This window comes from Poecilia mexicana, unplaced genomic scaffold (genome assembly GCF_051168715.1).
Source record: "Poecilia mexicana isolate PSO_F unplaced genomic scaffold, ASM5116871v1 scaffold_20, whole genome shotgun sequence".
Classification (NCBI taxonomy): Eukaryota; Metazoa; Chordata; class Actinopteri; order Cyprinodontiformes; family Poeciliidae; genus Poecilia; species Poecilia mexicana.
Window position 1 is genome coordinate 14084869 of NW_028263389.1, and position 21895 is coordinate 14106763.

At 38.6% G+C, this 21895-nt stretch overlaps 3 protein-coding genes across 3 annotated transcripts; 1 reads left to right on the plus strand and 2 right to left on the minus strand.

The window, feature by feature from the left end:
• The first annotated feature begins 979 nt into the window (after positions 1-979).
• Positions 980-4067, plus strand: uba5 (ubiquitin-like modifier activating enzyme 5). Its single transcript, XM_015000825.2, has 12 exons — positions 980-1284; positions 1442-1487; positions 1758-1847; positions 1947-2056; positions 2160-2246; positions 2328-2412; positions 2495-2599; positions 2681-2808; positions 2914-3049; positions 3225-3303; positions 3395-3501; positions 3646-4067. Exons 1-12 carry the CDS (start codon positions 1133-1135, stop codon positions 3721-3723), a joined length of 1203 nt encoding a protein of 400 aa, XP_014856311.1. The 5' UTR covers positions 980-1132; the 3' UTR covers positions 3724-4067.
• Positions 4068-4832: 765 nt separating this feature from the next.
• nphp3 (nephronophthisis 3) lies at positions 4833-16884 on the minus strand. Its single transcript, XM_015000821.2, has 27 exons — positions 16060-16884; positions 15497-15622; positions 15252-15402; positions 15005-15157; positions 14514-14647; positions 13711-13871; positions 13065-13221; positions 12336-12410; positions 12035-12205; positions 11821-11924; positions 11482-11596; positions 11244-11387; positions 11049-11146; positions 10864-10966; positions 10696-10778; positions 10176-10314; positions 9898-10062; positions 9121-9215; positions 8904-9026; positions 8627-8816; positions 8288-8529; positions 8080-8155; positions 7231-7358; positions 6841-7081; positions 6609-6734; positions 6128-6243; positions 4833-6052 (listed from the first exon to the last, which is right to left on the minus strand). The coding sequence occupies exons 1-27, from the start codon at positions 16381-16383 to the stop codon at positions 5884-5886; spliced, it is 3909 nt and encodes a 1302-aa protein (XP_014856307.1). The 5' UTR covers positions 16384-16884; the 3' UTR covers positions 4833-5883.
• Positions 16885-18831: 1947 nt separating this feature from the next.
• On the minus strand, positions 18832-21846 carry LOC106926146 (uracil nucleotide/cysteinyl leukotriene receptor). Its single transcript, XM_015000854.2, has 2 exons — positions 21687-21846; positions 18832-20365 (listed from the first exon to the last, which is right to left on the minus strand). The coding sequence occupies exon 2, from the start codon at positions 20350-20352 to the stop codon at positions 19441-19443; it is 912 nt and encodes a 303-aa protein (XP_014856340.2). The 5' UTR covers positions 20353-20365; positions 21687-21846; the 3' UTR covers positions 18832-19440.
• Positions 21847-21895: the final 49 nt, after the last annotated feature.

Consider the following 21895-nt stretch of genomic DNA (forward strand, 5'->3'; position numbering starts at 1 on the left):
ATATATAAAACATAAGGTTTTACTGATGTTTACATTTTATATATATGTAAACTGTATGCAGAATGTTGTCCAGGTTAACCAGTATGAGAACTTTGCTGTCCATAATTGAAAAAAGTAATGATAATAAATAACAATAATAATAATAATAATAATAATAATAATAATAATAACAATAATAATAATAATAATAATAGACATGCTAAATCAAAATAAACTTGTATTTTAATATAATGTTATTTTATTATCATTCTATAATTTCTATTTATTAATATTAAATTTATTTTCTTATTTGGCTATTAAAGAAAACTCCATTCTGGGTTTGCCCATTCTAAAAACTGAGTTTAGAGAAACCACATTAAACACATCAATTAAAAAAATGAAGGCAGTACCATTGCCAGTTTTTTTTTCTTCCACAAATAATTATAGGGTTCATAATGTGAAGGAAATTCCTTTATTATTATTATTATTATTATTATTATTATTATTATTATTATTATTATTATTATTAGTTATAAATGCCAAATGAGGTTTGACCAGTAAGATTATAAAGCAGGGACCCCCTTGAAAATGGCTTAAGACCAATATTTTTTGTTTTCCTTCATCATAGATGTTTTTATTACAGAAAAATGCAGTCCAGGTTTTACTGATGTAAGTATTCAGATGTCCAAAGTGTTCAAAAATACAAATAAAATAAAAGTTTCTAATCAGATTTCAATTACAATAATTACAGTTGATACAAAAAAAAACTGTGAAATAGCCCTTTACACAAATGTAGCGGCGGAAGCTATTAATCAGACGCCAACTTCAGTGATGCAATTTATTTTTACCTGGAAAAAAAATCTAATCGACTTAATTTTCACATAGCTTATAATAATGTAACTAATATATTGACTTGTACAAGCAATACTTTAATAATACCTAGGATAATTCGTCGAAAATCTCCATGGATGTCGGAACAGTTGACGGTCCGCTTTCCACACGGACGCTGTTCAAGGACGCACACATCCTGACAGCTGATTTAAGGAAAGAAGACGTGTACTTCTCTCTGCTCTGTTTTGGTTTTAAGCGTGTTTTCATTCCCTCTGCTCTGGCTCATAAACCCACACTGTAGCGCCGTTCTTGAGCAGGATCAATGGCGACGGTGGAGGAGCTGAAGCTGCGGGTGAGGGAGCTGGAAAATGAACTGATAAAGTGTAAGCAGAGGCAGTGTGCAGCGGAGGATGCTCACAATAGACCCAGAATTGACAAGATGAGCGCCGAGGTAGTGGATTCCAACCCGTACAGGTGACTTTTCCATTTAAGTTTGACAAATTTTTTTGTCATAGTTTTATTTATATTTGCGAAAGAGTAAAATGTAACGAGAGGCGACGCCTTGTGACTCACCACCTCCTTGAATGGATTCCCATAGACCACAAACTAATTTTCTGTTTTTCTGTTTCAGCCGCCTTATGGCTCTAAAAAGAATGGGCATCGTGGATGATTATGAGGTAGGATATTTCATAGAAAATGTTCTCTATGTTTGGCTGATCCTATTCCCGTTCATATATGTTTTTTCTAAAGATAAACATGAAGAAAACGAAGGAACAGAACTGATGTTCACATGTCCACACATGCTTAACGTTACATATCTGTAGGATTATCATTAATGCTGTATTATCGTGCATGCTTGCATATTGTGACTGGACTGGACTGGATTTTATTTGCTTCGCATTCTGTCAGTTGGGTTGTTGAGCAACTGCTTGGGATTCTGTTGACAGAAAATCCGGACATTTGCAGTAGCTGTAGTTGGTGTCGGAGGCGTCGGCAGCGTGACAGCTGAAATGCTCACTAGATGTGGCATTGGTAAGGTAATAAAACCTTCCCGTTTTTACATTTGTGCTGGATACTTCTCCATCTTCCTGCCACATGCTCAACACCTTCTTACCGTCTCACTATTGGCCTTGCAGCTGCTGCTCTTTGACTATGACAAAGTAGAGCTGGCCAACATGAACAGACTGTTCTTCCAGCCTCACCAAGCAGGGCTGAGTAAGGTGGAGGCAGCAGAACACACACTCAGGTAACATCTTGTCAGCGGAGGGACACCGTCCCCCCTCCCCATCCACAGCTTCCCTGTTTCTCCTATCTTTATCAGTCTTTATTTCTCTGCCCCCTCCCAACAGAAATATTAATCCAGATGTGGCATTTGAAACCCATAATTACAACATCACAACACTGGACAATTTCACGCATTTCATGGATCGCATCAGGTTGGTTTCCCCACTTGACAGATTTGTACGCATGAAGGCTCGTCTGTAAATATAAATCTGTTTTTGTTTTTTTGTTTTTAGTCACGGCGGGTTAGAAGAAGGAAAACCAGTGGATTTGGTTCTGAGCTGTGTGGATAACTTTGAGGCCAGGATGGCCATCAATACAGTAAGCGCCTCACTGTGAGAACAAAGAGGGCCGACAGGACGATCCGTTCATATAATGCAACGTCTTTCTGTTTTTATTTCAGGCCTGTAACGAACTGGGTCAGATCTGGATGGAGTCCGGCGTGAGTGAAAACGCCGTCTCAGGACACATCCAGCTCATAATTCCTGGAGAGACGGCTTGCTTTGCTGTACGTAAGCAGGAGCAAAAGCTCCCGTTTGTCATCAGTCTTGTTCTTTTCACCAAGATTATGTGGACTTTATCCGCTTAGTGTGCCCCTCCACTGGTGGTAGCCGCCAACATCGATGAGAAAACCCTAAAGCGGGAGGGTGTATGTGCCGCCAGCTTGCCAACAACTATGGGTGTGGTTGCAGGCCTCCTGGTGCAAAATGTCCTCAAGTACGTGGTCAACTTTCTGTCTGGCATGAAACCTAAAGTGGTTTTACAAATACAAAACCTCGCAGACTTTAAGGAGAAACGTGAATGTAATGTTTCGCTCTTCAGATATCTCCTGAAGTTTGGCACCGTCAGCTACTATCTCGGATACAACGCCATGCAGGACTTTTTTCCGACCATGGCCATGAAGGCCAACCCACAGTGCAGTGACCGCCACTGCAGGCGCCAACAGGAGGAATTCAAGGTTAGCACACCTGACTCAAGATTCTCAAGAACTTCTGCTTGGCGCTTTTACTGGTGCTTTGTGTCGATATTCACACCACCTGAAGAAAATGTGGGGATGTGAATTCTTCTGCTAGTTGCTTCAACCAGTCGGCAAAGCTTACAGTTTTCTACCTGTGTGGTGTTTTTGTCTTCAGAAGAAAGAAGTGGAGCGGCCCAAGGTGGAAGCTGTGCAGCCGGAGGAGGAAGAGATCATACATGAAGACAACGAATGGGGTCAGCAGAAGCTCTGGTGGTTCTAGTTCTAGCTGCTGTCCTTGCTCTTTCTAAGCTACTGACAATAAACACACCCATCTTGGTTGTGCAGGTATCGAACTGGTGTCTGAAGTGAGCGACGCCGAGTTACAGGCTGCTTCGGGGGCTGTGCCTGACCTGCCAGAGGGCATCACTGTGGCGTACACCGTTCCAGCTGGGGTGAGTTACCGTCAGCTTTCCACCGGCTATAGGAACTGGTTAAATTCCTTAATGGCGCCAAAGAAAGACAATTTCTGTACGTTTCAGTCTTTGCATTTGCCTGTAAATAATTTTGCCATTCATGTCCTGTTGTGTTTGCACCAGGAAAAGGTCAGTGGAGACACCGTGGAGGAGACTGAAGTGAGCTTGGAAGACTTAATGGCTCAGATGAGAAAGTTGTAGACAGTGATCTGAAGACTCTTTTCTGCAGCACATTTAAGTTTTTCTTTTTTTTTTGTCTGAACTCATATTTTTATTTTTTTACATTCTCATCCCAAAGTTCAAATGTAAAAAAGAATAAACTGAAGGTTAGATATACAATGCATGAAACTGGTTGCATCCACACAAACTATCACTTGGAATGATGTCAGATTCTCACAAAATGTGAGAATTAAAAAAACAATTGCTTTTTAATCTGTTTATTACAATTTTACTTTGAATCCTTAAACTTTTCAATCATGTCTTTCTGCTACTTACTGAACGCTGTCTCAATAAAGTATTTATTAGATTCAATCTAATCTCTAAAATGATGGTTGATTCATTTTTTAGTACAGATTTGTACATTACGACATAACTAGAGTGTATACAGAAGCTGCACACACCCAAGTTAAATTGTAAGATATTCCTGACGTACAGAACAAAAACTTGATAATTTGAAAACTTTTTCATGTTTAATGTAAAAGATGTCATAAACATCTCTAGTGTAAAAAACTATATTTTGGTTTCAAGTTCAGGATTAAAGTAATCTCGGGTCAAAGTTCCATCAAAGTGAATCTAATTAACCCAAAAAGAAGTTCATTACCTGAGAGAGAAAAATGTGTGGCATCACATAAAAGTTGAGAAAACGAGAATCTGAATTTAGAAAAGTTTTTTTAAGAGAGCGGGGTAAAGCCTAGGTATGCCATGGTGACAGACATCTACCAGAGATGGAGCGGTTCACTTAAAAGTGTCAAAATGCCAGCGTGAGGATTTAACAATAAGGGGTTTTCAAACTTCGAAAACCAGGTTACCGTACTCTTATTTTTGTGAATAATTTTTGCCTAACAGATTTGTTTATAGGTTGAATTGTGCACAACCTACGTCACTTCTTCTTGAACGTAGAAGAAGTATTAAAATGATCATGGTCCCACTTTTTTTGTCACATAAACCTGATATTTTAACTGAGGTATGAACACTTTTGAGATCCACTTAACATGAAAATACGAAATAGAAAATAAACATTGTACATTTTAGTAAGACAAACCTTGGAATGTACATAATCTCAAGTGAGAAATGTAAGAGGCACAAACATGTTTAAGTATGTTTTTTTATTGTCATTAAATCTAACAGTTTGTTGTTGGTTTTTTTTGCATAAAAATCAAGATGTTGGCATGAGAACATTTCTTACGCATACTAAAATCTTGTTTTGAACTGTGCTTACTTGTTCCAAGGTTAGGTATACATTACAAGTGCTTTAATATAATTTACAATATTTAAACAGTTGCCACTATAAAATGCAGTTTGGATAAAAAAAGAATTGACAGCTTTGAAATATGTAAACATGACAATGTAAGTGCTTGAGATCTCACAATCCTGTTTATTAAAGGGCAGTGAGTTTAAACATGAGAAAAAAAAATCCCATTTTACTTGGATGTTAGTGTCATTTTCTCTTTACTATGGTAAAAATGAAAAGTGCATTAAAATGAACAATGGAAATCCATAAGAGTATTAACTGGCACATTTTCAGGGTACTTTAAGGCAAAAATAGTGAGGTAAACTTTAAATACTAAATTTCTGAAAATACTTATTTAAACATTTCTGTGGGTTTCACAAACATTACGACAAAAATGAGAATAGTTTTCCTTTATATTAGTGTTGTTGTGATACAAAATATTCAGAGAAAACTTGCCTGGATTAAAAGTGAATAAAGGTGTACAGTCAGTGCTGGTTATCAATTTTTAGAAAGACTTTCATAAGATCAGGAATTTGTGATCTGTAAGGAGAGCAGAGAAAAATTATCTCAAATGCACCAGCAGTCTCCTGGAAAACTGAACGTTTAGGCCGTTCACAGCTGCTCATGGTTGCTCTTCCTGCTTTGGATTAAATGTGCACAAAGCAAATGTGAAAAAAGCCAGACAATAAACCACCTGTATCTTTATCCTGAATTTATCAGAAGTTTGTTTGGAAGAAATCCTTCAGCGTACCGTTTTTGAATACGTTATCGTTCAAAAGGGCACAAGCATTCTGCTTGTACCTTCATAAAGTATCAATCACAGTGAATGATTCCCTTTTTGATAAAGATTGGGATTTTCAGTTTCAGCTGTTCTATAGAGGACCATCCTGCAGTGATAACAGTACAGAGAGTCACCTCGCAGCATGCGGTTGAGGAGCAGGCGTCTTCAGACTGAAAGTGTCTCCGCTGGAGGAATGATGTGACGGAGCGTTGCCACACACCAACGACGGCTCCGCTTCTTTAATCTCCATCGCACGCTTGTAAAGTTCTGCAGCCCTCTCAAAGTCACCTTCCTCATAACTGCATTAGAAGACAAGATAACAGCAATGCAAAGTAAAAATAAAAAATAAGGATAAGTAATCGTATTTTTCGTACCTTAGCACAGCGAGGTTCTTCAGGGTTTCTCCGACCCGTGGATGTGAGCGGCCCAAACTATCTTCATAGACTTTCAGTGCTCGCTCATAAAGCGGCAAGGCCTCACTGTGCTTCTTCTGTGAAAATAAAAGAAACGTGCAGGTAGCTTTGTGCCATAAAACCTAAAAACAGTAACAGCTGAAACTACAAAAATAACAAATGCACACAACTGTGAACATACACTCCTGATCAAAATCTTAAGCTTAGTTGAAAAATTACAAGAATTTATATTTTGCACTGTTGAATCTTGAGAAGGTTCTAATAACAGCTTTAAAGTGCAAAAAGAAATGGAAATGAGACTTAAAAAAAAAAAATCTGAGCAAGCATTTTATTGCAAATAACAATTAAACTGAAATAGTCCGTTCATCAACTGATGATGTGTATGAATACATTTTAACAATGTACAGTAAATCAAGGAAGAGTATTTGATGATGAGCCTCACCAGTTGGCAGTAGAGAACAGCGAGGTTCACCAGTGCTGTGGCCACACTCGGGTGTTTGGGACCAAAACTTTTTTCCCTGATTTCCAGAGACAGCTCATAGAGCGGAACGGCCTTCTCCAGCTTGCCCTGCGTCGGACACATCAAACCAAATATTAAATACCAAAAACAAAAAAGATAAAACATTCTTAGGTCACAAGAAAAGTATCTAAACATTTGGTTTCGATTATCTCACTCTGCGTTTATAGAGCATGGCCAGGTGCTTGACGGTGTACGCCAGAGAGGGGTGGTCCGGTGACAGGGCCTTCCTGCGGATCTCCAGCGCCCTCTCGTACATGTCCTCGGCCGCTTCGTACTCCCTCCGTTCTGTGTGCAGCGCGGCCAGGTTGTTGAGAGACTGAGCGCAGTCTGGGTGATCTGGGCCGAGGACACGTTGGCGCATCTCCAGAGAGCGAGTCAGGAACACCTTGGCAGCACTGATGACGGGTAAATGAAGAAGAATTTTTATGGATATAGGTTAAAAAAAAAAAAAAAAAGTATACTCGCAAATGTTGCTGCTTCAGGCTAGAACTCCATGCTGGGTATTTATTATGCAGTGCTGAAGGTGAACTGATGTGGGTCTTACTCCAGGTTGTTTTGGAGGTAGTAGAGGACACCGAGCTCATTGAGCGTCTTGGCGCAGTCTGCAGAGTCTTTCCCCAGGGTCAGCTCTTCCAGCTGGAGGGCTCTACGCCTCAACAACGTGAATCCATACTGATACAGGATTTCAAGAAAAAAAAAATAATACAGTAAGCTTAAGATGTTCAATTAAGTCAGTATGATACCTATTTACTTGACTAGTGGACTACATAAGGGATCATTTTTTAATAACAATAGATATCAGAGTGCTATACTGGAATTGTATGTGGTAGCCCTACTTAAAGTAGTGAGAAATAGTGACGTTTTAAGGAAAACGAGTTGGTAGGGCTACAGTCGTCCCTCTGATGCATGACTTCCTTCTTTCCTATCGAGTTACTGTTAGATAAAAGCAACACAAGCTTTGCTGCGCTCCTGGGTCTTCGTGATTCTGTTCTCTCTCTAATGTTTTTGAATAAACCTCTGACGCATTAACACAACATGTAGATTTACTGATATTAAAATGCACCCAGCTGGACTCTGTTAACTAATTGCGTGACGTCTGAAAGCAATAAGCTCGACTGGGCTCATTTACAGTGTAGGGTTTGAGTACCATTCCACATCAGAATTGTTTTTATTTAAGTGTGTCAGAGTAAACAGATCCATACATAAATACAAGTCAGACTTTTTGACTTGTGTGGAAAACATTTTTAAAAACATGCATCAGTTTCCTTCCTCTTCACATTTCCTCATTATTTGCTGGTCTATCACATAAAAGCCCAATAAAATAGGTTGAAGTTGAGGGAACACGAGTGCTTTTGCAGTTTCCCGTATGTCGGTATCTGTAGAATTCCCTCACCATCTGACCTTTTTGTCGCGCTGTCTTTTGCCGAATCCTTACTGACCTCTTCCTGAGTTTCTCAGCTTGTTCATACCTGATGGTTAAAGGGCAAGAAACAACCAGTCTTGAATGTAAATTAGATCATGCAATGAAAAGCTGAATAGCCTTCATAAAAATGACCCTACATGACCATATTAGTTTGAGAGCACACGAAAGTTACATTTACTTGTTTTGCTTCTGGTAGAGCATGGCGAGCGACTCCAGCTCCTGTGCCACAGCAACATGCTCAGCGCCGTAGGCGTTCTCGCTTATCTCGAGTGCTTGCTTGTACAGCTGTTCGGCATTCCCATACTTCTTCCACTGGACATAGACTCCTGCCAGCTGGTGCAGAGAGCGTGCGACACTGGGATGGTCAGGGTCCAGGGCTGTCTCTCTGATCTCAAGAGACCTTTGTAAAGGAGCAACAGCCTACAAAAGACAAAAAAAATAAATAAAAATACATCTTCGTCAGCCAGACAGAAGTGTTGATAGATTTCTAAGTATGACCAAAACAAACAAGATCTACCTGACTCGGCAGGCCCAGGTCTTTGAGAAACCGACCTAAAGTTTCGTAAAGGTTTGCAAGCTTTGTCATACTGTCCTCGCTTTCACAGCTCTGCTCGTAACGTTTTAGGGAGTCAAAGTACTCAGCTGCCATGGAGCTTTTGTCTTTGCCCACATACTGCCAATAAGCCAGCAACTCAGAGAAATGACCCCTGGGGAAGAAAAGCAAGAGGCAAGACCTTAGAATGAGGAATGTCGTCTAACAACTATACACGTTTTCAGTCAACACAAATATTTACCTCTTGTAAAGGTTTTGGGAGACAAAGAGGTTCAAAAGACTGAGCTGAAGTTTGGCTTTGTCCTCCTGCTGCTGGAACAGCCAGGGAAGCTCATCTGCAACTCGCCATGTGACGCAGTCCTGGCTACAAATTTGCAAACAGCAATTTGAGTTTCACCAAATGAAGCGTACAATATGTGATGCAGATGTCAGAGAGGTGGACAAAAAATCTGCACAACCTGAGCTGCTGGCTGAAGTAATGGATTAGTTTCTCTCTGTAAGAAGCACAGCCACTTCCTCCACCTAGGAACTCCAGCCTCACAGCTTCACAAGCCTGGAAGGCAGACGGGTAATAATAATAATAATAATAATAATAATAATAATAATAATAATAATAATAATAATAATAATAATAATAAAAACACAACTCTTTCACTCACAGATATTATAATGACATTACATTAAATCTATTTACATAGTAATGCTGGACTATTAGTACACTTTTTCATGGCATTCTATTTTATTGAGATGTGCTTGTTAATTGTCTGTGGAAATGTAAAAAAAAAAATCCTGGAATCATGGAACAGTTTATCTAAAAAAATTTTTTCTTAAAATTAGTACCACAATGCATCAGCAGGTGTCAGCATGTCTGCTTCACTGCGATTCAGTGCTGACGCGGTAAACCATGATGATGAAGTGAATCAAATGTGATCCGCCTCCCTCTGCATGGAAATATCTGGTTTCAGAGGTAGTGATTATAGAGAAATCTGGCCTCTATGCTACTGGAAGAATAATTTTAAGCAGAAATAAAATGATGCCACTACAAAGACATGGAACTGGCTGTAAGCAGGATGAATCCAAATTATGCTGAGGTTCCAGCCAGAAAATGGACACTGATCTGACAAACAAGATCATCATCATTTAGCTGCTCTTTAATCACAGCACTTGAATATATTGCGCTTGCATACATTTTGCATGTTCTTTCCCTTTGTGTTCTTGCCAGTGAGCCTGTTTACCTGCAGGTGCTGAAACCTGATGAGTCCACAGCGGAGGGTCACAATGCAGAGTCTGTTCAGGTGGTAGAGCAGAGAGGACAGAGCGGCCCACTCTAGCTCTGGGAAAAGATCTAATGCCTCCGATTCGCTCACTCCATTGTGGCTGGAAAATACAAGGCACAGCATCTAGGGGAGAAAAAAAAAATACATTATGCAAACATTTCTGCAGAGCATCAAAAAGCATGCAGTCTAATCTGAGTATTTAGTGACAGCAAAGTCCAGAAACAACTTTGTTTTGCCTCTTTCATCATGTGTCTCTCTCTGTCTGTGTTGAGGAACTTTAACATCATTTTAAGCGCCAGGCGATACAGAGACAAGGTGTCCTGACACTGCAGACACTGCTCCAAGCTCTTCTCCGAGGACCAGCCAGATTGAAAACTGTGAATCCAAAATATGCAGAAATATTCTTAGAAAATTGTATGCAACATAAATTGTCAGAGAAATAAATATAGACTACGAAAATGTTGAAAATGTTTTCCCAGCAAGTCAGATGAAACACACTCATACACAAATACTAAAAGTAGGCAATTTAAAATTCTGACATGTTTTAAGAATTACAGTCCGGTTCACAAGTAGTTTTTAAAGAATTAAATAGGATTTGAAGGGAACTGTCTGTAACTGTCAAAAATATAACCCCAATAGGATCAGAGAACCTAAGGTCAATCCTGATCTAATCAATCTAAAACCAAACATCTACAATTTTCTTCACTTTCCTATTTTCTTCTGCACATAAAGAACCAAAAAGTTGACACAACAGACCTGGTGATCATTCTTGCCAACAGTGTGACATATAACGCGTTGCATGTCGATGCAGAGCGGCAGTGCCTTTCCAGCTTTTTCTCCTGCAACAAAATTACAAAATATGTAGGTTTTACAAAAACAAACATTTGTTTTCTATCTCAAACACTTCAAAACGAGCAGTCTGACCTGATCCTTGGTGAGCCTGAAATCCGTGGTCAGACACTCTGCACTGACTACACTCTTGACTTCTCTGGCACTAAGTGGGTCCAAGTGAAGTGTGGGCCACAACCTAAAGAGAAAAAGTATCTTTTTTGTGTGAACCTCTATGGATCACACTAATAAACTCAAAGTGTTGCGGTCAGAGTTATTACCTCCATGCCTGAGGACACGTCTCCACATTGACAGACACAACCACTCTGACATTTACAGGAAGAGGGTCGATCAGCCACTTCATGTGTCTTTCTGCTTGCTGAAATGGACAAAAAATGATTCCTGAAATGTGGAGTTAAACCGTACACGAGATAAAATATGTTCAGTGATGGGTTTAAATTAGAGAAGGGCTATACCTTTATTTGGTCGACGGAGTCAATGATAATGATGATGTTTCCTTGGTGCCGTGCAGATAGCCTCTCCAGCCAGCGAGGAAACTCTTCCAAAATCTTACTGGGATCCATGGATAAACCAGAAATGGACCAAAAGTGCTGCAGCAACTAAGTGACATAATATTAACAGTAAACGGATTCTCCTACTTGTCAAGCAAAACATGTCTTTGGTTGAAGCGTGTCAGTGTTAGAGACTCTTTACCTTCACTGTGAGGCGTTTGATAATGAGAACTGGCTCAGAGCTTATGGAAAGTGGGCGGCCGACAAAATGATAAAGGAACAAAGTGTTGGGGGATTGCTTCTGCTGCAGCTCAATCCTGCAGAAATGAAACAATTCACGTCTAATAGGAAAAGCACACAAAGCTAAAAATAAGACTATATTTGTTCAAATTCTTATGTAATAAAACACAAATAAATACCAAAAATGAACTACATTTAAGAGCCAAACCGAAGGAATGGATCTTTAAGTTGGTTTAAACAGATCCTAGCCAATGTAACTGATAAATGTTTTTTTTTTTTTTTTGTGCAAAAATCATCTCACCATTTGGAAAGCAAGAGAGACTTTCCTGAACCTGGACCGCCGGACACCAGCAGAGGCGGGGTGGGGGGCGGGGCAGCTATCATGTCGTTTAAAAGATCTATATACTGAGAAGGGCAGCGCACACAGCACAGACCGGCAGATATCAATGAATAGAAAGTAAGGCATTTTGAAGGTAATAATCGCGATTAGAACAGAATATGCATGCATATTGTACCTTTTGGAAACCTAATTGGGAGGTGGTGCTGCTGCAAGCCTGTTGGTAGGACTCGATCTGCTCCTGTTCGTCATGCAGATCCCACAGCACGTCTCCCAGGTCTTCCTCACGGCCCTCGTCAATGGAGGCGTCCTTAGAGTCATCGTCTCCTCCTTCAAAACCCAACAATTCCTATACGAGGAGGGTAAAAATTCAGTGTTTAAAAATCATGGAGAGGACAGCCAGTCAAAAATGGTTTCTGTGTACACCTCCCTTTAGGTGATGAGACAACACAAACCAATGTATCTGAATAATGGTACACCTGTTTGATGACTTTCTCTAGCTGAGCATAAATCAGGCCAGCCCCTTCTTCTGCAGAGCTGCTGTGATCCACCACCTGGGGAATAGTTGAAACGAAAGACTATGAGTCTGACTTTTGTTCTATATTTAATAATGACTAGATGATCAACATTATGATAAGCACTGAATAGTATTATTGTAATATTACTAACAACTCTTGGTGAACAACGGTAAGGTCAAAGCTAAAAGTATTATTCATACTATGTCAGACATCACAGGCTATTAAAAGCCTAAATGTAAGGTTTATACAAAGTTTTAATTTAAAAAAATGCTATACCTTTCCCAGAACAAACTTTCTAGATTTTTCCAGGAGTGCAAAACCATTGACCACAACTTCAGCAAATTTTGAAACAGCACAATAGTGAATATGGTTTCCATTTTTTTGTAATCTTGGTAAAAATCACCCTGTGATTAAAAAGCAGTGAGACAAAACATACCCACTATATGAAAACTTCTATATATAAAGATGGGAAAACTGAATAAGCTGAAGGAGGAGAGTTTTATTGGTTTAGAAAAAGTAGACACATACCCTTCATTTCCAGCCTCTTTTAACAAACACGAGATGGTTTGTGTAACGATAAAACTTATAACAGCTTACAGTGAACTGAAATAATAATCCCAGAAACGTTTCAGATGGTCCTGGTGGAATATATCCGTTCCCTTCTATTCTGTTAATGTGTAAGCTCCACACCTTGACTTTGGCAGCCTTGTCTGCAGCATTAATCCTTTCCAACAGCTGCCTGATGGGTCCAGTCAAACCCCTGTCCTCTTCAGTCCTGAGGTACAGCACCAGCGGATGTCCATCTGGGTTTTTAACAAAAGCCTCCTCACAATCTTCCACCACAGAGCTGCAAAAATTAATGTTTGTCGCAACATTATAAAGATCCATTACTTCTGAAGACAAAAACTTACACTTTCTGCATGTCTGACCTTAAGTCAGACAAAGCTCTTCCTGTTTAGGCAAGTTATTAATACAATCATGATTTCTGTTTGATAAATGTCAAAGTACTGAGAGAGTTTTCATGGAGTAAAATTACTCTGGCTTTAAATAATTTGGAAAATCGGAGATTCGCAGAAAATCACTGACTAGATCACTCCCAATGTGTCCAATAATTTGCCCTGAATAGTTGACTTTATATGCTGTCAAAATAAAATCTGTGAACAATGAATTAAGTTTCACTTATTAGTGTTTAACTCCACCACAGTAAGGTAATTCTCAAAACTTTATTTTGAAGACGGTGCCTGTCACAAAACTCAAACTCAGCTGTTCTCCTTAAAAAAAAAAAGGTGTTTTTGACCCTACAGAAAAGCTTTTAATCACACAGGAGGTGCAATACCTTGTAACGGTGGATTTGAGGAGAAGCACACATATTGAACTCCGCTCGATCTCCTGCCTCCGCACCATGGCGTATGAAGCAGCATTCTCCTCTGGGAAGTAAACGTTTAGGTAGAAATGGCCCAGACCCTCACACATTCTCCGTAACGCCGCAGAGTGTTTCTGTCAATAAAACAAATTACCTTTAAAAGAAAATTATTATTGAAAGCGCCTACCAATTCAAATAACTGCTTAGACACACATCAGTACTTTGTGATGTGAGAACAGTACACTGGAGTAAAAGTCCCAAGTTAACATTAATCATGTAGCAACATATGCTTAATCTATTTTGTGTAAAGTTCCTGCAGAACTTTGTTTTTCCATTAACTTTACTTTTCTTTGTTTTTCCACTTCCACCGTGGACACTCCTTTAGAAGAAAGGCCTTCATCATATAAACATAAAAATTACTCTGTAAATTCATTTGTGCAGCGCTTCACTCCATTTCATTTTACACTTTTTATTGCGATTTAGTTAATCAGGACTGAAGCAATATTGTTTGATTTGTGACTAACTTGATTGGATATTAGCTTAGAAAGCAAGCTATTCATTCCTTCAGATAGACACGAGACTGACCGAGTTATGAACATTAGTATAGTTAAATGTACTTTAAATCTGCTCCAGTCATTAAACACCAAGTCAGATACTGTGCATGTCTTTCAAACAGCCATGTCTATGAAGGTGCTTTATAAATGTTATATAAATCTCAAATTATCCCCTAAAAACAACATTTACAGTTGTTGACTTTAAATTTCAATCAAACTGACCTTGATAAAGATCTCCATCTCTGCTTTGGTATCTTGCGTGGAGATTAGGTAGCAGCGCACGGTGTTACTCCACAAGGCCTGGGGCACGTGAGGTGACACTTGAAGTAGACTGGCCACCGCAGCATCCCAGTCATCTGAAGGAAGAAAAAACATGTGAAAATAATGCAGTCTACATGTTAGAAACTAATCTTTTTTTCTTTTTTTTTTTTTTTTTTAAACAAACTCTCTGTGATATATCAATGGTGTTAAAAGGAATAGCAAACTCACAATTTAGTTGCAACTATTGTGGAAAATACCAACATTATTATTTATTTTGCTTTTATTTGATGGTTTGGGAAAATAGGTTAGAAACAGATGACACATTGAGAGAAAAAAACAGTGTATTTTTAAAATTAAGAGTTGAACCTTTGTACACTGAACATCTACTCAACCACAGTGACTAATTTAACTCTTCCTGTCAGTACAGGATGCCTTTGCAATTATTTTCTTACCTCTGCTGACATTTGCAAAGGGTCCTTCCACATCTATTAAGCTGTGTGCAAACTCTGGTCCTCTGAATGTCTGTTGCAGCTGCATCATGCTACCCATAGAAGGTTCGCTTCCCAGCACCCCGCCAGACCAGTATTCACACTGAGTTCCTACAGCTGTAGAAAGACAAGACGAGAATGTGGATTTAAACCACAACTAGACGGAAAAAGAACAAACTGGAGCTGACGTGTGTAGATATTTGCATCTTACCAGTCACAGTGGTTTGATTATCATCTGAGTCAGAGTCATTGGGGCTAAAAATGTGGATACCCTGAGTCTGCAACTGTTGCAATTTGGCCTCCAGATCCCTCTTTGCACGCAACAGATCTTGTATCTCTTTCTCTTTTGTCTCTCGGAAAATCTAAATTTAAGTAAATTCCCAGTTTAAATTACCGGTACGAATTTTAAAAAACTGCTGCCACAAATGTATAAAAATAATACTTGGTGCATCTTACCTTAAACTGCCGTTTTACTTTGTCCCTGTCATGCTCAAATGTGGCAGCCCTCTCCATAGCTTGGTACTTTGTCTCAAGAGCAGCCTCTTTCTCTCTGAGAATCTTCTGGTAGGTTTTCTGAAGAGCCTGTCAAACCCCAGCAGAACAGTTTAAACACCTGCCTTCTTATAAATACATTTATATGAACATGTATTTGCTACAATAGAGATTTTTTTCTTCTTTTTCTTTTTTGTCATTATAAAATATTGCATAGCATCAAAAAACTAACGTGAAATTGAACAAAGATTTGCCTAAGCATAAAATGCACTTTTTTATTTAATAAAATAAATACATGTTTTTAATTCACCCTGGTCCTATGTGAAGGGGGCTAAATACTTCTTCATCGAGGAGAAAGATGCTTAATCCTTAATATTTTTTTAAATCTAAGTGTATAGTTTACTCAGGTTGTGTCTGATGACTTAAAACATTAAAAAGCACAAACAAAACAAATATGCAAGGAGACAAATACTTTTTGACAGAACTGCATGTTACTGACTGATTTCGATATGTAGCTCTTTATTAACCTGCAGCTCGGCTCTTAACCTCTTGTTCTCCTCGTCTAACTTGGCCTCCTTCTTCTGCATGGATGTGATCTCGTTATTTTTGCTGACGCGAAAGATTTCATACTCCTTACGAAGTCTCTCGTACTCTGCAGCATACTCCAGGTCCACGGAGCCCGTGGATTTGAAACTGGCCCCGATAACTCGAGGTCCACGGCGGAAGGAGCTGCGAAGGAGTCGGGCTTTGGGCTTAACTTCAACGGGTATCTCACATGCTTCCCCTCCCTCACCGCCATATCCATCCTCGATCACCTCTCCTGGACTGACCAAAGAGGATGCGGTGCCCATAATGTCGAAGATCCAAGAGTTTACCTTTTTCTGAGGAACATAGCTGCTACGGAGCCGTTAAAAACAGAGCGCGGATGGACATTTTTATCTACCGAGACTGAAATAACCAGTGAGGTTATTTCCACTACATTGCCACAAAGCTACAGTTACAAAACTGAACTTGTTTACATAGTAGAGACAAGCAGCAAAATGTGACAAAACACCAGCAACTAGAACTATATTTAAGTAGCTCTATACGACTAAAATACGAAATGATACACTTAAATAACGCGACGTGGCCTTTAATTTGATGTTGTCACATGCTAAAAATGCAAACACTGCAACAAACCCATTTTGGTAAACATTTTTGTCTCGAAATATTATACACTGCTAGTTCGGGTCGAGAAGAAAACTTGTGAACCTAGGATAAAAAACAAAAACAAAACAGGCACATAACGGTCCGCTCCCTTTTTCACAGCTTCCTCCTGGCTGCCTTGGTAACAAACTCAGAATACGGAAGCCGTATAAAGTCAAACAAAGTGAAATTTGACTTTTAGTTTTGAAGGAGTTTACTCCACTGGTAGCTTGTTTAATTCATTCCAATGAACCCACCGACTTAATTATCATGTATTACAATGCTTTGGCAACATTCTATATGCAAAAAACCATTTAAAAGTTTTTGCATTTTGTGATGTTACAAGCTTAAATGTAGTGCTTAGCCTACACGTGAAATGGACGGAAAAAGATACTGTTTTTCCCGATACTCAAAAAAACCTTCGGGACATTCACAGTCTAGCAATATTTATAAGTTTCACTGAGGTGCACTCTGTTAACTAATTAGGTGACTTCAGAGTGTTATTGGTGGGACTGAATTATACTTTGGTCTGTCAGAGTAAAGGTTGTTGATACGCACCCCAAACCTTTCATATTTTTATTTCTAAAAAAATATTGATCATGCATCAACTTTACACTTCACAACTATGGAGTGCTTTGTGTTGGTCTATTATAGAAGGCCATAATAGAACAGATCAAAGTTTGTGGGCATAACATAAAATGTGAAATGTTTAAGGAGCATAATTATCTTTGTATGGCAGGCACACTATGTTATTTTTAGATAGGCCAGAAATACTTTTAGCTGTAAGGCTATATTTATCAATAAGAAATCATAAGTTTTAGAACAGTTTTAGTTTCTCTGTGGTTTCTACTTTAACTGTTCCAAGAAGTTTCTCTGAAGTAGAACTCTTCCTTTTCCGTTAGATTTTTAGTGATAAAAAAAAACCCAGTTTAGATATTTAACACCTGCCCCCACAAAAGGATGTTCTTCATAAAAACGTGGTGTTGCTCTTTCACTATTTCCTCTTTCTTTTAGAGTTGGCTCTAAAATGATATGTTTTGTGCACAAAAATTATCTGCAAAGTTTTTTCAAGTCTATATCTCATTCCTCACTGTAGAAGTGGTGATAAAAATGTGTTAAGGTTACTGTTTTATTTGTAGAATTTCATTCAGAAAACATATTTCTAATGCACACTGATGAATAAAAAAATTACTTTACAGCCCTAGCCTGTAAAGTAACAGCAATATGCATTGTCACTGTTTAGACTGTGAACTCTCTTCTGGATAACTTGCAAGTCACTTTGATTCATAGTCAAAGCAACTTGCAAAGCAACTTGCAAAGCAACTTGCAAAGTGACTTGCAAAGTGACTCATTCTTGCCTGATGGACGTCAAGTTCCTCATTGTTTTCAAAATTTAAAATTACCACAGGCTTTTGTATTAAAAGCTGGAGTCCATAGAGTTTCAGCATTTCTCTGTTATGATGTTTTTTTTTTTTGGGGGGGGGGGGGGAGGGGGTATTTGCACATTTCTTTATTCATTTGAGTGTTTTATGGGCATAGAAACAGTGAATTAACATTATTTCAAAAGTTGTGTTTTTAAATCTAGACGTATTTCCATTTTTAAGACTCTGGCACACATAGCCCAGCTGTATGCTCCATTGGGCTGTCCTACAAGTTGGAACATTAATAAATTTAAACTAAAACTTAATACCGTACTTACAGATGTCAATCCAGAAATTATGGAAGAAAGAATTCAAATCAGATGTTAAAAACAACCAGTAGGTGTGTCACGTTTTTCATTGTTTAAATCTCAGAACTTGGTAAGAGCTTGTACTTTCAGCTGCAACTGTCACGCCTGTCTGGATCTGAGATTTCCACAATAATTTATTGGTTGTGACTGTATTCCCCTTTACTTGTTTCAGAAAACTTGATATTTATCTTCAAAATCGACTGAGTAATTTTTCTCTGATGGACAAAGCCCTCCTTTGAAAATTTTGACAGGTTAGTCTGCCCTTAATGTTCATAGTTTAACTGATATGAAGGACATTCATTATGGTATTTTAACAGAATGGTGTTATGCCTAATGTTATAATGAAAGGTCTTGATAGCAGTGCAAACATACAGAACAACACAAGTTTGGTTTTTCTATACATACGTACAATTTTATTTGGAAAATATTGATTTTCTAAAAGAAGTACTGGTCAAACCTGTCAGAAACTCACAAGAGAGCATATTTGCACAATAAAGCATTTCAATCCAGTCTTTGTTCATAATAAAGAAAAACAGAAAGTACCTTTTCCTATAAAACATATAGCCCCCAATTTAACAAAAAAAAAATAATAAGTTGGTGGTTGCTATAAGGCAATAGAACATTTGAAGGCGAGAAAACCTTTTGAATACAATCTAAAGCTAAGAGAGTAGGCAGAGCTTTAAGTTCCTTGGAAAGACCATAAGTATGTCACAATTTCATTTTCTTTAATTTTTTTTTTACACTATGAGGTTTGAAGATACACTCTGACTGTTGAATGTAAAGAGACTTATCCATTTCATTTAACATCAGTCAAAAGTACCACAAAAAAAGCATATCAAACTCTTTACATTCTAGTAAATGTTGTACAGATATGAAAAATAAAAATATTTCTCCAAAGTTCTCTTTGATGTGTTAAATCATAGTTACAAGACCTTCCAATCTGTAAAATGTCCAATTATAAGACAGTCATTCGGTAAGAATTTTACTTTGATGCTTACAGAGAAGGTCTCCGAGTTTTAAAGAACAGATGAAGAAATGTATTCCTGTAAGCTCGGTTCAAGAAGAAATACATGACGGGGTCCAGTACGCCGCTGATGCAGCTCAGTGCAGATGTGATCTGATTGGCTCTTTTCAATGACAGTGACTCCAACACCTCAGCTTTACTTTGACTGTATATCACCCTGCACACGTGATAGGGAACAAATGCAAACATGAAGTTTAGCACAACGAGTACGATCATTTTCATAGCTTTGTCTTTCACTGGACGCTCTTCTTGTTGTTTCAGGTTCCTCAGTTTTAGGAGAATCACTAGGGAGGTGATAACTATGGTGGTGAAGGGAATAAAAAAAGCAACTATGGTTGAGATCATAGCTTGGGCTGATTTTCTTTCAAGGTACAACATGCTGCAGTTGTTAGCCGAGTTGCCTTGGTGTTTTTGTGAGAAAAGTGTTGGAATCATAGACACAATGACTATCACCCACAGTATGGTCACGCCTATATGTGCATGCAAAGGCTTCCTTACCACCTGGGACCTTAGAGGTAAAGTCACAGCTAGCAATCTGTCGAGGCTGATGAAACTCATCAGGTAGAGGCTACAGTACATGTTCAGGTAAAATAGAAATCCTGACAGCCGACAGAGGATGTCTCCAAAGGGCCAGTGGCTGCCAGACAGGTGGTAAACTATGCGCATAGGTAAAATAAGGACATAGCAGATGTCTGCAATAGCCAGATTTCTCAGGAAGACCTTGGAGGGTGAATTGCCCTTCTGATGACAGAATGCCCACAACGCCAAGGAGTTCCCAGGCACAGCAATGATGAAGATCAACATGTAAAACACGGTGAGGATAATATCCCACGGAGGCAATCTGTTGGTCTCATTCCCCGTGGAAGTATTTTCCTGTGTCATGGCAAGGACCAGTCTAGTGCAGGGTAAAGCATAATATGTAGTCAGTGATCATCACAAATTATCACATCTTAAAGGTTTGTCTTAATAAAATTAAAGCCTATAAGGTGTTTATTTTGTTGTTTTTTGTGATTATGGCTACAGATAATGGAAAAAAAAAGTTTCTCAAAATATTAGAACATTGAATGAGACAAATAATAATAATAAAAAACTTTTACTACAAAAATATTTGCTTTTTAGTTTTAAAATGCTCAATGGGCTGGGTATTAGGTTCTTATTCTCTGTACCCCAGGCTTTAACTTCCTTTAACCTTAAAAGTTGCCAAAAGTATTGAGATGCCCCTCCGAGTTACTGAATCCGGGCGTTCCAATTATTTCTATGGTTATCTCTACAAGTATTAGTGAAAAAAATGGGTCACTTTCAGGAGCTTAGTAAACTCCAGCATGTACTTGACATGCCACCTATACAGTTAGTCAGTTGATAATTGTTAGCAGCATAGCAAAAAGGAAGCAATCATCAATAAAAGGAACTTGGTCACATTAATCACTGAGCATTGCTGAGAAGTCATAAGCTGTCTGCAGATTCAAGTCGCAAACCTCCATACTTCATGCAAGCTTCATATTAGCTGAGGAACAGTGTAGAACAGATGCTTCCAAATCTTACAACAGCAAGTGCTACACAAATGTCGACTGAAAAGTTTGGTTTAAGTCACAGCACCAATGGACTCCAAAGAAGCGGAGACAGGTTCTCTGAAATGAGGAGTCACACCTCTCTGTGTTGCAATGCAATGAGCAAAACAGAGTCTAGTTGCCAAGAGAATGAGATTTACCTGATTGCACTGTGTGTGCTAAGTGTATAATTTGGTGGAGGGAGGATTGTCTTAATAAAATTAATCTGCACTAAGACCCTTCTCATGGCTCTGATTGGTTGTTTCTAGATAACACATATATTAACCAAGGTTCACACATATGTATAAAATCAAGCATCCAAATGTTTCTGGCAATAAAATGTATGAAGATAATGACAACTATCAAAAGGTCACTTGTCAAGAAAGAAGGAACTCATCGGTTTCCTCTTTATATAACCTATAACTTTTACTTTTTTTTTGTTTGCCTTCCTGAGAGTTACTGTGATTAAAGGGTGACGTTAACTGTCAAGATAATTTAAATATCAAAAATTTTCTAGCAGTCTAATTGTATATGACCTGGTTAAATGTGCGAAGGTTATTAATCACAAGGTATAGCCTTCAAACAACTGTATAGCAGAAATAAGTACAGAAAAAGTAGCAAATATGCAAATATTCTTCGGACTATATTTAAAGTCTCCAGTAATCTTACCTGTAGTTGTAGTCGGACCCCGTTCTAAAATATGCTCACTAAGAGTGGAAGACTTCAGTGTGTTACTGGAAAACTGATCGTCAAGCAGAAGTGAGAAGTCTACAAAAATGGTTTGTGGCGTGTTAACCATTATGTTTACACACAAACTCACACACACAAGCACACACACACACACACACCCACGCACACAGGTTTACCCACATGTACAC